General features: G+C 38.9%; 1 protein-coding gene across 1 annotated transcript in view; it reads right to left on the bottom strand.

Annotated features, from left to right (window-relative positions):
• Window positions 1-9,670, bottom strand: part of Rab38 (RAB38, member RAS oncogene family) — an 80,345-nt gene extending 70,675 nt beyond the window's left edge. The window contains 1 exon segment of the mRNA NM_145774.3: window positions 9,423-9,670. Coding sequence (NP_665717.1) covers window positions 9,423-9,624 — 202 coding nt within the window. The 5' untranslated portion in view covers window positions 9,625-9,670.
• Between the last annotated feature and the right edge of the window lie 7,980 nt (window positions 9,671-17,650).

The following is a 17,650-nucleotide window of genomic DNA, read 5'->3' as shown; positions in this document are numbered from 1 at the left end:
CATACTTGTTAATTGTAGTTTACAAAATCTTTTGCAAATTGTGCTACTTTTTTTTCAAATGAATAACTACTTGCTAGAAGATACATTTTTGTGTGTATAGCAAAACCACATGGAACTTGCTCCATAGCCCAGGACGACCTTTGATGAGCTTTGATCCTTCGGCCTCCACAGTGCTGAGATTATTGACAAAGATCACCATGTCTCGTTTCGTACAGTGCTGAAAACCAACCTAGAATTTTATGGATGCTAGCACTCTACAAACTGAGTTACTCCAAAACATGCTTATTAAGTCACCTAGTTTTATCTTCTTAAAGAACATAAGTTTTAAGTACTTCCTTTGACTTAAGGGCATAATAAGAAATTATTTTGACATTAAGAGTGTGATGTACTAAGAGTGTGAGATTTTCTGCATAAGCCTCTAGAGGCTACTCTATTTTGTTTACATCAAAAAACAAAAAAACAAAACCAAAAATCCAAAATAAACAAACACAAAACAACAACAACAGCAACAAGAACAGTAACAACAACAAAAACCAGATACATACATACAAAGACACATAGAGCGATCCTCCTAGCACCATAAAAGTTATTATTTGAAAAACCACACAGCTATTCTTAGCTTTCTTTCTCAAATGAGGTACTTCTGCCCCTTAGGTACTATAGTTTTCTGGCCTAAAAGTCATATATAAAGATATGTTACATTAAGTTCAGCTAATCATAAGCTTTCATTGATGATGCATGAAAAGAATTTAGCTTTCCTACTAGATGAACTTTAAATAATCTATTAGCTGCAAAACAATTGCTTTATTTTATCAAATACTGGGAAGCATTAGAATAGACAGACTGGTTGTAAAATAGGAGTAGTGGTCAGATAAATCATAACTCAGCAGAACTCCTTATTTGTGTGCCTGTCCAAAAAGTTTTCCATGCTTCACATTTTTATAGCCTAAACAATTATAGTTTTTTTTGTCTCTATGTAGTAAGAGTCCAGAGAAGCTCATTTTGAGCAATAAAGCTAATGGTGCATATTCCTATAATATGCCTGACCCTCAATAAATAGACCTATTAATAGCACATTATATTGCAGAGGAAAACAAGTTTCTCAACAAGGATTTTTGAATCAATTTGTTTTGAACTTCCCCTATGCTTTAGAGAGAAATCTTTTGGAATCCCCATCATACTATAAATACTTGGTCTGCATTAGACTGAAGACGTAAACAAGAAAATCCATCATTCTTCTTGGGAGAGCAATTTTATGCAAGACTGGTAAACTAATTAAAAGTTAAATTTGAATATAAATATGGGGAACAAAGGCTAAACAGTCCATCAGGAAAATGCGGGCTACAAAAATTACAGAGTTAAGGAAAACGATAATCAAACACTTCAAACTCTCCAGCCCTCTTAAATTCATTAACTCTTCCTTCCAAAATTAGGCTTTTTCTTAGATCTTTTCTGAGATCACAGAATCTAGAGGCATGTGGGAGCACACCTATGGGAGACTCTCTTGATTTCTTTAAAACTCCCCCAGCGTGTGGGACCCTGACTGAGGCAGGGGATCCTGAAGTGCATAAGCTGGAGAAAGCAAGCTAAGCACTAACAGGCGTGCACTCAGTGTTCTCTGCTTTCTGTTTGTGAACATGATGCTTTGGGTTCCTGCTGCCTCTACTTCCCTTCTGTGATGAACTGTGAGCTTTAATAAACCTCTTTCTCCCTTACATCGCTTTTGTTAGAACATTTTATTACAAGTGGAAACCTAACTAGGACACCCTCCTAAGTAGCATTCGCACTTTCTCTACTTCTTTGGCCACAACCACCTAATTATAATATATACCAAATAACTCATGGCAGAGGCCTCTGAAACGTGCACAGTATATCTTCAAAGGGATAAACTCACTTTAACACAAGACTTGTCACCAAGTATTACAGGGGAATAAAAAAATGTTGCATGGGACTCAAAGGGTGAAGAAGTTACTACTGACAGAAACAATTAGGGAATTTCCTTAGGGCAGTTGCTTTTTAAATGAATCAACTATTATCACTATGACGTGTGGAACCAAAGAAAAGATCTCATGCATCTGCAGGATGGACAGAAAGGAGTAGAAACAATAAATATGGGACCAAACATGGAAAGCCAAGGAGTTAAAGTGACTGAAATCTGAATATTACCATGCATGGTCATTGGGATGGTTTTCATTTTAAAATTATGGTTAAAGTGCCTGGGGATGTACCTCTGTGGTATATCTCTTGCACTAGCCCTCAAAATGTTCTGAGTTAAATGCCTAGAGCTACAGAAAAATTATACTGTTAGCAAATGAACTGTGGATCCCTCTTGCCTACCATAACTGAATGTCAATACTTAAGATAACACAAGCTTTTAAGAAGGTTTTAATTTTTCAGACCTCATCAATAATAAACAAGGGATTAGTTCTAACATTTATAAGTTTTATGGGCCTGAGATTCCAATACTATCCCTCCAAATCATAAATCCCTTTATTTCTAAAAGGACTGGAAAGGTTTGGATAAGGTACAAGATGATGTAATCATATAAAATTACTTTTCATATGTTATTACCCCATTTAACATACTGAAAATTTCAAAGAACACACTTTTCCCCTTGACCTTTAAACAACTGACATTTTATTCCAAACTCCAGAGAAGTTGATAAATGAAGAATCATAGCTTTTAAAATCATATTTAAGCATATTCCCCAGTTTTATGTTAAAAATACTAAAATACCTTCTTAAGGTGTTTGGTTATACATTTTATACATATGGTAATATGTATAAAATTCTGGTCTTTAAACTACAATCAAATTTGAATTAGTAATTTCTATTTTATCTATAACATTGAACATCAACCTGTCTTGGAATCAAATTAATGATGCAATATTTGATTAGAAATGTTTTATTATATATTCATTGAACGTCAAGTATGTGCTAAGTACTAGTTAGGATACTGGGATACAGTTTTGATGAACATACCACTCTTGTATAGAAGAAGAAACATCATAATCTATGGAAAATAAGACTAATCTGTGATTTTGGAAATAGTGTCTCCTCCTATCTTCATGTGAAGTCAACAGATAGAATGGATGGAATGATTCAGGATATATTGAAGTGACCTAAGTAAAAGACAGGAAGGTACATTGATACAGGGGCAATTGTGTGAGCTACTGCATAGCAGGAAAGGTAAGGCAATGGGACGCTGTGAGATTCCGGCACAGTCCAATGCCATGTGTGGACGATAAGGCTGAAGTGCAACACAGGCCTGATCACTTAAAGCCTTGACATGTATAGTGAAAAGCCAGTCTTGAACTCTGAGAATGGTGTTCTTCTGTCGCAAGAGGTTAAACTGAAGAAGTCAAAATAGATGAGGACACTGTACTGAGTATTGGGCTGCTGGAAACTTCCTTCTGAGGACAGAGGAGGCTGCCACCAAACTTCGGATGGGTGGTGAGCAAGTCATAGTTACTCAAAAAGAAAAAGATCATTACTTTACAAAGTAATGAAATGGCATTTCTTGATCTAGGAATGGAAAATCAAAAGAAGGGGAAAAAGTGCAAATTCAGAAACTTTATCCCAAATAAACAGTGAATTAATAATTTGAAATCTAAAAATCAAGTCTTGTATTTGAACTTTGCCAACTTATACCAACATATAATGACCTAGAGAGATGGATCTTCCATAGATGTCCTATATCTAAATTTTACTCTAAAATAATGGGGTCACCAGGTCTTTCTGGAAAGTTTACCTCTAGATCATAGAAAAAGACATAAAAAGTGTTCAAAAGGAGCTTGAAAGTCTTGATCTATCCCCTTCCTGAAATGAATTATCATAAGGGAAAAAAAAGCTGTAAGCCTATTTCAAGACAACTATTCTCAAAAAAGTCTCAGATCCACTCTAGTTCAAACATAGTGACTGTATACAGACACACCCACACAGAGATACACACAAACTTAGTAAACAGCTAATGTGCAAAAACACTGTGGAGAGCATGACCATCGGGAAAATGGAATTGTAAGGTGAAAAATTGCAACATTAAGCACACAGGCAGCTTTAGAATCAGAGTCTGAGCCTCTTTCAGGGAATTATAGCTCCAATAAAAGAACAGAGATAAGTGTGAGCACAAGAAATGCTGTGCTAATTCAGGCTTCGTCCAACTTCCTCAGGCTTTTTTTGTCTCAAACAGTTAAAGGGTGTGGCGTAGACAGGATCCACTTTGTTCCAGCAGCAAAAATATTTTGCAATCACGGCTATGAGTCCATGTCCCTCACTATGAGAGATGGCATGCTTGCAAGTTTTCATGTCATCATGACACAAAAGAGTTAACCTTCTTGAGGTCCAGAATCGTCATATCTAATTCAATATCCTGATTCCCCTCCATGTTTCCTGTACGATATCGAGCAGTCTCCACTTCTGCTTACTATACACTCTGCTTAGCTGTTAAGTGCACAGCCTGTTATCCACATAGTGATCTGAAAACCTATAATTAGCCAGGATAAAAAAGAGGCAATGAATTCCCCCACGGAGATAGGCCCGTCTTCAAATGCATGTTGTTCTACTTGACATACTTGTTTTCAAAATGTACCTTTTGCTATATATCTAGATCTAGTGCCAAGATACCTAATACTTATAAGATTAATTGGATAATTATTATCAACATAGATACTAAGGACACTGAGGAGATGGCCAAGTCCAAACCTTTTCTTCAGTTGAGACCCCAGAGTGAGAACATTTTCAAAACTTTAAAGCATTCTACCATGGTGACCCAAGTGAATGGGGAAAGACAGAATAGCTGAGTCTTGCATAGAAATGGAATGCTGTTGTCCTAAGTTGGATCTTGTTAGAGGCAGCTGTCATATAGAAGACTGCTTCACGAAAACTTCTCCATGGTGAAGAAGCGCTCTTCCAACTGTCTGCAAATACGATGTTTTACATGGCATTTTTGAATACTGAGTTGGATTGTATGATGATTAGCACATTCAGTCAAATTTCACTTATTCATTTGTATGAATGTATGTATGTACTGTTACATATATAGACAGAGGTAGATATACATACATATATACTATAACATTAAAGCTTGTAGAAGCTGAGAGAACATCTTACAAATGTGATATCATAGGCAAATAAAATAATTGCTATTCTATACCTGAGGTCCAGTAAAATTTCATGACTTGACCAATATCAAATATTATATTTTCACCATACATAATTAGATTTAGAATGTATCTGAAACACTCTACTATTAAACAAGGGGAAGTAGAACAAAGTTGTTAAAAAGGGTGGGGAGGGGCATGTTCATTAGGTAGGTGGCCTGTTCAACAGCCATATTTTAAATTCTAACACTACCATATAGCCAGCTATTTAACTAGGAAATTAAATGTCCTTGGACAGCCATAATATCAGGTGCTTAAGGGATGGTAGCTGTTAGATCTGTAATTGTCACAATTCCTGAAGTTGTGTCCCAAAGTACTTAGGAGCTCCACAGAGAACAACACAATTCTCTGAATGTGCTCATGTGGCAAATTGCTGGTGTCTGGATCTAGATTGGAGAGTAGTTAAGAAAATGAATCTCAAGTATATACTTTTTGTTTCTTTCTTTCTTTTGGGGGGTTTATGTATACAGAAAAGAGGAGTATAAGCTCATACCTCAATCTGTGATCAAATGTTCAAAATTTTTTTCATTCATTTATCCACTTTCTCCATATTGGTGTCTATAAATATCCAAAAATTGTAGGAAGAAGGCAAGGACTGCCTAATAACTCAAGAACAGGAAAGTTGGAGAACAACTTAGAGAAGTAGGAGGATGGGAAAACGTGATCAGATTGTATTAAATGAGAAAATATCTATTTTCAATAAAAGAAAAATGCTGGAAGAAAGCAAAAATTATCTACCAACCAGAGAAAGAAAGAAGGCCTTATCCGCAAGAACTCACTGCTTGTCAGGTACTCACAGGTTAGTGGACTTGCATAACCTAGTATGATTTCAAATCAGACTGAATAGGCACAATCCTACTTGGCTGTTAACAGGTTCATCCTGGACAAAATAACTTAATATACTTGACTCTACCAAGGATATGTGAACAGAGTTGACCCAGGTTCGCCTTTATAGTTGACCTTCTCAGAAATGGGGTAAATTTTGGAGAAATTATCATCTTGTTTCACAAGCCCCTATTGTCTTGGGAGTTTCAGAATAGGGCAGGCCACTCAAGGTGATATGAGATGTATATCATGGGAAACCATATACAAATCAGGCCTTACATCATTGAACCAAATGAAACACAAAGGATCTATCTATGCCAAGAACCACTGTAGTAGGCTAATATCGTATAGAGTCAGGGCAAGTCTTTGCCATCTCATCAAGAGTGTTTGGGTGCTTGCCTAACATGCCCAAGGCCCTTAATTTGATCCCCAGTATTGCATAAGCTAAATATGGTGGCCATTACATGTAACCTCAGCACTGGGGAAGCATAGAAAAGAAGATCAGAAGTTTTAAAATCAACTTTGGCTCCACAGTGAGTTCAAGGGTAACCTGGGCTACATTGTCTCAAAACCAAACCAAAACAAAACAAACGGGAGAAACTAGAGAGGTGGCTCAGCAGTTAGGCACTTTGACTGCAATTGCAGAAGACCAACCTGAGTACAGTTCTCAGCACCCACATGGCATCTCACAATTCTGTTAAGTCCCATTCCAGAGACACTCTCTTCTTGCCTCCATGGGCACTATATACATGTGATGTATAAACATACATGCAGGCAAAATATCCATACACATAAAACCATGTTTTACTTTTTAAGTTAAAAGAAAAGAATGTGAACACTCTCAAAACTCAGTTCACTGTTACCCCTTCTTTATAAACACATACCAGAGGTAAGAAAAGGAGGGCATGCTGTGACTTGAGGGTACTCAAAAGCATACTTAACCTAACTTGAATCTGAGTGGAGAGTGGAGGTTGGATTTCAAACTATCTTAGAACTCAGAGGTCTCTAATACAACCTGAAACAATTGCCTTACAACCGTCCTATCCCCCAATTACCTTGCTTTCACTCAAACAGCTTTCAACCTCCAACTCATCAGTTCAGGGCCTTTGAGCTTGAAGTTATCAAAGAAAGTGAACTGAGCATTACCATGAGGTTGAATGCCACTCTGTCTGTTGTATGGAACCTCAGATCCTTCCGATTTCCTACTTGCACCAACTTCTGTGATTATAGCCTTCAGCAAAACTTTGGTCTGAAACTGTGGCTAGGGAAAGGATTCACAAGTCTGGCAGTTAAATGGCTTCTGAGAGCAAGCTTGGAACTCAAACTGTCTTATGTTGCAAAATGCGTAAGACTAAAACTGATGCTGAAATGACGTTTGAGAACAAGATATATGTGTGGTATAGGAATTACTACTTGTTAGGACTTAGTCACCATATCTATGCCATGTTCCTCTAGCTTAGTAGGTATAAATATGCAAACACTAGTAACTTAATGAGCTCCTAGAGGTCAGCACTATTGTCTTTACCTTGCATTATTGTTTATTCTTCTGTCATTTGGGAGATAAAACACACTCCCTATTTATAGATAACAAAACCTAAACAAAGATATGGGGAATTTATCTATAATCGCATAGTAGTATTCAGAAGAAGGGATTCTGCTCTAAAGGTATCCCATTCTGGAAGCTCAGAATCATTATGTCTTTCTGTTCTTCCTGTTTAGAAGAGGAAACTAAAACTCACCTACATATAACAAGGTTGAAGACATAATGCTACTTAGACTACAACTATGCTAGCTGCATGATGCTAGCTACAACTACATCTTTTAAACAGTACACTATTTTAAACTGGGATCCTGAGAACTTTGGTGTGGCTGTAAGACATTTCAGTCACTAATACATGCAGCAACAGAGGGCAAAGGCTCACAGGGAAAAGCTCAGAAGACTCTAGTGGATGCAATCTTCACGTCTCCAGTAGCTCCTGCTTCTCTAGAACTGTTAAATACTCCAAACCATGAACCTGTCTACACTAGCAAACCTTATCATAAGACCTGCAAGCTCATGGCTGCAGAAGCACATGTATCCAAAGACCATACATGTCCGTTTAGGAGTTTTCCTTCTCGGTGTTCATTTCAAGTCAGGGCAAAATGTTTCCACCCAAATGCACTAGCTGCAATGAACATATCTTCTGAAAAAGAACTCCTTACTTAAATCCAGCACTTATCAAGGGGTTCTTGGTGCTGCAAACCATGAATAGAGATTAAGTAGGGCCATTTAAAATGGATCATGGGGAATTCATTGGAGTTTAAAACTCCAAAGTGAGAAGATTCTTGAGCTATCACTGCCTAGCCATTTGCAACTCAAAATGCTACTGGTCTGGTGAGTTAGCATCTGGAATAAGAAGCTAGGCATACCCAGGTTACAAGCAGCCAAGTAGGACCCAGTCTTGAGAACAAACTGCAGCCTGCCTCAGTTTTCATTGTGCCTAGGAGCTGGTATAAACTGTTGGTCAAATTCTGATCTCATTTTAGTTTTCTCAAAAACTACACCAAGATCAAATCAAGAAATCTTAAAGCAGATGACATTAACATCATCAAAACCCCCTACCCTTGCCTCTGGGGAGGCAGAGGCAAGTGGATCTTTGTGAGTTCAAGGTCAACTTTATCTAGATTAGCAGAGTTGAATGACAGGATCCTGTCTCAGTTTAAAAAAAAAAGTTGTCCTAAAACACAAACACGGTCTCCTTTTTGAGACAGTGTGTGAAGAGGATAGAGGGAGATGGAAGAGAGATAGGGAAGAGGGGAGCGGTGTGGGAAGGGATAGTTCATTCTAGATTTATACAAATTCAGCATCTCAACCTGACTAAAGAAGTCAAGAAGGAGTGAGGTGATAGTAGTGAGATTTGGAAGAAACTAAATTCCTAAAAACCGAGAAAGGGCAAACAGGAAAGAGCAGGAGACAACCCTGCTCCTTCTTAAGTTTCCTAGGGGCTTCCCCTCTAAACTCGAAGGATGAAAGCCACGTGAGACATTCTGGGCCAAGTCAGGGCTCCCTAAGGCCAGAAAAAGACTAGAATGAAAACAGAATGCGTCTACAGTCTCCTTGTGAATCCGGGCCACAGTCTGCTCTGCACCCAAGAATTCCAGGGGAAAGTGAAGTAACCAGCTCAAGCCATTGCAGCTAGAGTTGGGCCCACTCCAACAGAAACAACAACAAAGAAACAAGAAAACACTTTCATTTCTTTGAAATCAGGTTTCCAAGTCAATAAGCCAAAGTTTCCTAGAGTGAAGCGCTCTGAAGATCTGGATGTCCTGTTTGATTGCACTCTAGGGTCCCAGGACTCTGCTTTCAAGTCACTCTCCATTCCCGGAACCTTCACCACCCCCCAACCTCTCACTGTCCCATTCCACCCTCACCCCCTTGCGCGCTGCTCTGAGTGCTCACCTGCGATGTCCCAGAGCTGCAGGCGCACCACCGTCTCTGGGTCCCAGTGGAGCACCTTCAGCGCGAAGTCCACACCAATGGTGGCCCGGTAGTGGGAGGAGAAGTTTTGGTGCACGTAGCGCTTGATGATGCTGGTCTTGCCTACACCTAGGTCGCCGATTACCAGCAGCTTATACAGGTGCTCCTTGTGCGGTGTCTGCATCCTGGAGGCCCGCGGGTCTTGCGGAGCCTGGAGCTTGCCCTGGGAAGCACAGCCGGGGCACGGCACAGGACGGAGACTGGAGCTCTATGTGGGCGCTAAGGCTAGGCGTGCTGGCACAGGCTAGGGAGCTGGGGCGGAACTCCTCCCCCGGGTTTAATCCTTCCTACTCCGCGGTCTCCAAAGTGGGAGGAGACAGGAGCAACTCCTGGGACTGGAAACCAAAGGACCCGGGACCTCCGTGCCTGTTCCAGTTCTTATTTGCACGGTGCTTTACACTTTCGCAAAGATTTTTCTCTCGCCTTCCGTCCATGACACAAACTTGTAAGGTGTGGGTTTTGTTTTCCACGTTCTGCCTGGGAGAGAACTGAGAGTTGAAAAGTATACAGGTCTTCTGAGGCTAAGGGGCCCTGTTGCCACCCACAGTGTTGTGAGGTTGGGGAGGCCAAAGCAGCAGGTGCTATGGCCCCTATTGTTGAATGACATTAGACAAACCCTTTGAGCTCCTTTTGCTTGGGCTATATAAAACAGTACTGCTGATCTCTTAGCACCTTTTCACCTATTCAACTGTTAATGACTTTAAGTAGAGGCCACCAGAGGTGAAAAGCAAAGAGCTTGCTGCCTCCACCCTTATCCTAAACCCTCCAATCTAGACTGAGCGATACACACGTGGTTTTACTATAAGTAACAGCAGATATTTATAAATTTTCCCATAATGCACCACTTTGTCATCCTGGAAGTCTTAAAACTAAGTATCATTATTCTTCCTCTTTTACAATAAGGAGTCCCAAGAACCGGATATACCTTAGAAATGTAAAGAAAGTGCCTGCTTAAAATCCAGGTCCTGCTGGATTCAACACCTGCTTTCTTATTCATTCACTTAATCATTCGTTCATAGGTAGCTGACCTATGCAGATACCTGTGTGCTTGTGGGGATATAAAAATAATCAGAGATCTCCAGCGGAATAAATGCACACATATAAGAAAGGTAGTATGGAAAGTCTGTATGTGGTTGACTGTTTACTTAGGGAAACCAGAGAAAGTCTCCCTTGGCAGGTGGGAATTTCCGGGGGAACTTAAGGCTGTGAGGGAAGGAGGGAGCAGATATTTGGGATCAGTATTCTACTTCAAAATGGGTTATTTTTACCCGGTGTGCTCAGAAAAACACTCATTCCATGCAGTCTTATTTCGTCTTTATATTTCTTTATGAAGCATCAACAAAATCAGACCCTTGCCAGATCCCAAACCACACCCCTGTAGGTAGGAAAAAGAAAAAAATCTTTGTGCCTGAAGATCTGATGGAAGAAACTAGCAGATAAGGAGAAAATTGAGACCCAGAGTGGCTCAGCCCTCACTATTATAGGTGTCCCAACATTTTTGCAGGCCCTAGCCTGTTTCCCAGGCCAGAAACTAGCTGTGTCATCTTGACTTTAATTTGGTCTTTCCTGTTATTGGAACATCAGACATCCAAATATGGTTTACGGTAGGCAAGATAAGACTCAGGGTTTCTAGGGTTAATGTTTATAAAAATGGGGGGGTGGAGACTCTTTAAGCAAAAGAACACCCAAATTAAAACTTAAAATGTATGTCTAGGGCCATGGAAGGAGTCCTAACATGTCTGTTCTGTGGCCTCTCTGAAGCAGTAGATGACCCTCTCAGGGACAGGACCTGCCCAGAGTTAGCAGACACTCTGACTAGGCAGGAATTATGTACAATTTGTTTCCATAGGTATTCATCGTAGTCTTATGATAATTCCTCAAAATGGGAAGAAATTGCTGTGAGCTTCTTTTTTTTTTAGCCCTTTAGACTTAAGTGACCCAGAAAGCAGAGTAGCAGTCCAGTGAGACCTAACTAGGTCTCTGAACTTGTAATGGAACCTTGCCAACATCCATCCATATTTGCATCTGGGAAACCAGTTTTTCCCAGTGTCTCTCCACACATCTCTGGCACTGTTTTCATGCTCTCACTGTGATCCTATTGCCAAATCACAACACACCCTCTCCCCAGCAACAGAAAGGCAGATGACGCAAGTCATAAAGTGTTAGCCTACAAAGTTCTCCCGGTTCAAGGCCTTCACCATATCCCAGAAAGCACAGGCATAGCTATCTCTGTCTCTATTCACTTGCTGTCCAGGGTGGATACAAAAGCTTTCACTTATTAAGTGGAGAAACTAATTAAAATGATTGGAAATTGCTTTGCAAATATAAACTTGAAAGGCCAATTCCTTTTGCTTCTCTCTGGGGTTGCCAAATTAGATGAGCCTCTGAAAAGTTACTTTATTTGCTTTTGCCATTAAAAGAACCACAGGGAGTTAGTCGTTAGCTTATGTGAGCTCTTAATTATTGCATCAAAGAAATACTTAAAGGACTGCAAGACAGAGTCAGTCCCAGAGGCTTTGTTGCAGGAAAGGTAAGCTAATTTTTCTCAGAGTATAATAAGAAAGATATCAACAAGAAGATGGTCCTTTGCCCATAAATAAAAAAGGTCTTCGAAGAAATGATCATAGAATTTATTTTCCGAAACTGGTCCTCTTGAAAATAGAAAGGGACATTACTAATGATTACACCAAATAAAAGGAATGAGCCAAAGGTTTCCTCAAGTCTATTCCTTCCTGAGGCAGAAACAGAGAGTTAGAGATTTCAAGTGACACCTGCATTTAACAGTGGCATCTGAAAACCTCCTAAAGCACAATTTCAACAAATAAAGCTGCCGAGTTAAGGCTGCAGCAGATCTTTGCGCAGTTATCTTCAAAGAGTTCCCCATTTGTCCGCTAGGCTTGTCTGAAACCTGTTCCTCTCGAACCTGCTCCCACTTGTAATGGGCGTTGGTTTCAGCCAGCACTGATTCAGGAATGCAGCAGCCATCTACAGGGACACATTAACATTTAGATTATTTGGAAAGAGGCCCAGGTGGATTTAGTGTGGAGAGTGCTTGAAATGAACACGAGTCGGTTGCTAAGAATTCTGATGTTGCAATATTTTTCCTCCAAAACTTTATTTAAAAAAGAAAGAAAAAAAAAACAATTACCAACAGAAACTAAACTAACTGCAACTGAGGTTTTGAGTTGTCCATTACTCTTCATCAGGAAAACCCGATTCAGCCTGAAACCATTTTGGTCATTGGTTCATTGAAAGAGAATTATTTTGGTGCTGCTCTCATTAGGGTTGCATCAGGCAGATGTGTCAGACTTGGAGCCCCTGTTCCTTGTAACCTGCCCAACATAAATGAGGAGACATGAGCAGTGGAATAGCTGACAGGTAAGGTTACATAAAGCACAGGCACTAAAACATTCCAAATGTAGTCAAATTTAATGTTCCTCATACTATAGGTACTGTTTAAATAGCTGAATTTATTTACATCTCCTAATTATGTAATAGCAAGTACCTCCTTATTTGGGCAAAATAGACATTCAGTAGTTTACATAATCACCCCAGAATCACAAAATAAAAGAAAAGAAGGTGACTTTCATTTCATAGCTCCAACATTTGTTTCTTTTGCTGTGTACTGCATTCCTTGACACCTGACAAAATAGAGTGAAATTTCCACCCCAGATTATTTTTGTGCTATACTATCATATATTCAGGTTATATGGGACTATAAAGGTTAGTTCTATTCCTAGAACACAAAGTCTTATCATATAATGATGAAAAGTATACATTCTACACTCATTCAATAAATAGGAGCACTTTTTATTTGAATAGTGATCCAATCACACTCAAATCTAATTACACACACACACACACACACACACACACACACACACACACACACACACACACACAAATCATGTACTAGGGTATCTTTTTTCCATTGATCCAAGAGAAGGCAATAATATTATGATCCCTCAATCTGCAAAACTTCTGATACAAAAAGTCATGCAGTGTAGCCAGAAAGATGAAATTATGCCAGAAAATTATTGACATGCTATTAAAGTGTCAATCAAAGGTATTTATATGCAAAACATTACAATGGATAGTTTTAAGGTAAAAGCTAAAAGAAGGATCTCACATTTATCTAAAAGAATAGGGGAGATATAAGCCTCTACCATCAAAACGCACCCATTCTGATTAAAGTGTCAATATGATCCTCTACCTACTCTGTGACAAACTTCTGAAGCTCTTTCATTGGCAATGTCTTTTCTTTTCTGTCCATCTAGTGTTTTCACTATTTTCCATCCTTTAGATCTTCTCTCTTTGCTTAAACTCATTCACCAATGAGTCTGCAGATTAAATTTTCATTCTGGTTCTACCACTATCCAGTTGTAAGACCTTAGTCACTTAATTTCTGTAACTGTGTCTCCTCTTACATACAATAAGAACAGCAATACTTCTTACCTAATAAGTTCTTTGAGAAGACTAAATGAAAAAAATGCAATAAAGCATTTTGTATAATTCTTGGCCCAGGATATGCACCGAAAATAAAAAGATAAACTAATAAATGTTGGCTGCTGATTTCCACAGCCCCATCTTAAACCCCAGCATTACTCTTGTAATTCGCTGGTGTTTGTAACACTAGTTACAAACTGCCTGGTGGGCATTTCTGCCAGGTTTTCTGCCAGACCTTTTAACTGCAGCATGGGCAAAACTGAATTCCTTATCTACCCTAACAGACTTGTTCCTTTTCCTGTGCCCATGGCTTTGGTCTGTGGTGGCACCCTACCATCATATACCAAGCCTGGAAAGTCAGCCACATTTGACTCCTCCCTCTTGATCAGCTGACCCTCTGATTCTATCACAGGCCAGTTCCGGAGAGTGTTTCCTCTACACCACAGAAGTGACATGAGGAGATAAAGGTAATGGTCATTTGATACCATTGGATTACACGAAAGAAAGAATGATGCAAGGAAAAACAATCCATGTGCACATACATTTCTCTGTGTGTCTCTGTGTGTACGTGTGGCTACATATGTGTCTGTAGCATGTTTGTGTATTTGTGTGTATGGGACTATGTGTGCTTATATTTATGTTTGTATGCGTGTCTTTGGGAACACGACAAATGACAGATGGAAAATGGTTGGAAATTTACAATTAAGAAAGTAAAAATGAAATATGCTTTACATACATAAATTCCCATCGAATTATTTTTAAAACGGCCCCACAAATAAAAGATATGAACAAACTATTTGGTGCAGAGGAAAAACAAAAATCCAATTATAGGAAAAATATTTTCTAGCAACTTAAAATATGAAAATTAAACAATCTTTAGAAATCAACAACACACTGAAAGATGTTCACAGTACTTTGCTCGTAAAATTTATTTTAAAATTGGAAAACTCAAATTATAAACTATAATCACCAGTTACAAATAAAGCGTGTACGTTCAATGTTTTTTCCTTTTTATTAATTTATTTACTATACATCCTGCTGCACACATCTTTGTCTCCCCCTCTCCTCCCAGCCCTGCCCCCACTTTGTCATCAGAAAAGAGGAGAATTTCCATGAATATCAACCAGCCTAGGCATATTAAGTTGCAATGGGATTAGGAGCATCTTCTCCTATTGTACTTAGACAAGGCAGCCGAGTTAGGGGGAAAGAATGTAACATCAGGCAACAGTCAGAGACAGCCCTTGCTCCTGCTCTGGATCTTTGCATCTGTTTCCATCATTTGCTGGGTGAAGTCTCACAGATGACAGTTATGCTAGGTGCTTATCTTCAAGTATAACAGAGTATCATTAAAGGCGTCAGGGCTGGCTTCTTCTCATGGCCTGGGTCGCAAGCTGGGCCAGTCATTGGTTGGCCATTTCCTCAGTTTCTACTACATCTTTATTCCTGCACACCTTGTAAACAGGATAAATCGTGGCTCTAATGTTTAGTGGTTGGGTTAGAGCCCCAGTCCCTCCATTTGAAGACCTTTCTGGTTACAGAAGATGGCAATTTTGGGCTCCATATCCCCCATTGCTAAGAGTCTTAGCTAGTAGGGTCACTCTCATAGATTACTGGGAGTCCATTGCCCGTGGTTTCTAGCTCATCCCAGAGATGCCCCCCAGTTCTCTCTCCCTCTGTCCTCCCAATGCTTGATCCCTTTTGTGTCCCTCTCCCAGTCAGTTCCTCTTCCATCCCTAATCTCTATTTTATTTACCCTTCTCAGTGAGATTGGAGCATCCTCCCTTGGGCTCTTCTTGTTTACTTAGCTGTTTCAGGTCTGTGTATTATAGCACAGTTATTCTATTCTTTATGGCTAATATCCATTTATAAGTGAGTGCACGCAATGTGTGTATTTCCACATCTGGGTTACCTCACTGAGGTTGTTCTCTTCTAGTTCCTTCCATTTGCCTGCAAATTTCACGATGTCATTTTTCTAAATAGTGGTGTAATATTCCATTGTATAAATTTATCACATTCTCTTGAACCATTTTCAGTTGAGGGCTCTCTAGGTTGTTTCCAAGTTTCTGGGTGGAAAATATTCCAAATTTCCTGAGAAACTGAAAAATTGTTTTCCAAAACTTGCACTCCCACCAGCAATGGGGGTGTTTTTCCCTAGCTCCATATCCTTGCCAGTATGTGTTGTCACTTGAGGTTTTGATTTTAACTATTCTGACAGGTATAAGGTGGAATCCCATAGTCATTTTGATTTACATTTTCCTGATGGCTGTAGATTTTAAAAACTTCTTTAAGTGTCTCTAGGCCATTAGAGATTCCTCTATAGAAAATTATCTACTTAGACCTGTACGGTATTTTTTAATTGCACTATTTGGTTTGCTGATGTCTAAGTTTCGTGAGTTCTTTATATATATTTTTGATATCAGTCTTGATTCGATATAGGGTTGCTAAAGAACTTTTTTTCTGTAAGTTCATGTTTTGTCCTGTTAACAGTGTCCTTTGCGGAAGCTTTGAGTTATACGAAGTAGCATTTAGGTGTTGGTCTTAGTGCCTGAGCTGTTGTTATTCTGTTCAGGAATTTGCCTCCTGTACAAATGAGTTCAAGTGTAATCCCCACTTTCTCTTCTATCAGATTTAGTGTGTCCAGTTTTATGTGAAGGTCTTGGATCCACTTGAACATGAGCTTTGTAAAGGTGATAGATATGGATCTATTTGCATTCTTGTTGATATACCGTTAGACCAGCACCATTTGTTGAAGGTGTTTTCTTTTTACATTGTATAGTTTACTTCTAGGATGTAAGTTCAATTCCATTGATCAACATGTCTGCTTTTATCCCAATAGCATGAGGTTTTTATTACTATTGCTCTGTAGTGGATCTTGAAAGTAGGAAGAGTGATACCTCCAGAAGTTCTTTTATTGTACAGGATTGTTTTACATATTTTGGGTTTTTGCTTTACCACATAAAGTCAAGTGTTGTTCTTTCAAGGTCTATAAAGAAATTTGATGGGATTGCATTTAATCTGTAGATTGCTTTTGGCAAGATGGCCATTTTCACTATGTTAATCCTACCTATCTGAGAGCATGGGAGATCATTCCTTTTTCTAATATCTTCTTCAATTTCTTTATTCAGAGATTTGAAGTTTTTGCTATACAGGTCTTTCTTGCTTGGGTAGAGTTAACACCAAGATATTTTATAATTTTTGTGCCTATAATGAAAGGTGTTACTTAGCTAATTTCTTTCTCAGTCTGTTTATCTTTTGTATAAATGAGAGCTACTAATATTTTTGAGGTAATTTTGTATGCAGACATTTTGCTAAAGGTATTTATTAGAAGTTAGAGTTCTCTGGTAGAAATTTTCGGGTCACTTATGTGTACTATCATATTTGTAAATATGATACTTTGATGTCTTCCTTTTCTACTTATATCTCCTTGGTCTCCTTTAGTTGTCTTGTAACATCAGAACCAAACTATTCTACTACATCAAGACCTTGATATCCTAACATAGCTGTGAATATCTATGCCCCACATGAAGGATACCCAAGTACTATACTGAATAGATAAAAAAGAGTGGGAAGCCTAGTCTTATTCCTGATTTTACTGAAATTGCTTTAAGTTTCTCTGCATTTAATTAGACTACAGTCTCATAGAATGAGTTTGGCAAAGTTTGTTCTGTTTCTGTTTTGTGGACTAGTTTGAAGAGTATTGGTAT

Source organism: Rattus norvegicus, chromosome 1 (genome assembly GCF_021556685.1).
Source record: "Rattus norvegicus strain SHRSP/BbbUtx chromosome 1, alternate assembly SHRSP_T2T, whole genome shotgun sequence".
NCBI lineage: Eukaryota > Metazoa > Chordata > Mammalia > Rodentia > Muridae > Rattus > Rattus norvegicus.
This window is presented reverse-complemented; position numbering and strand designations above follow the sequence as displayed.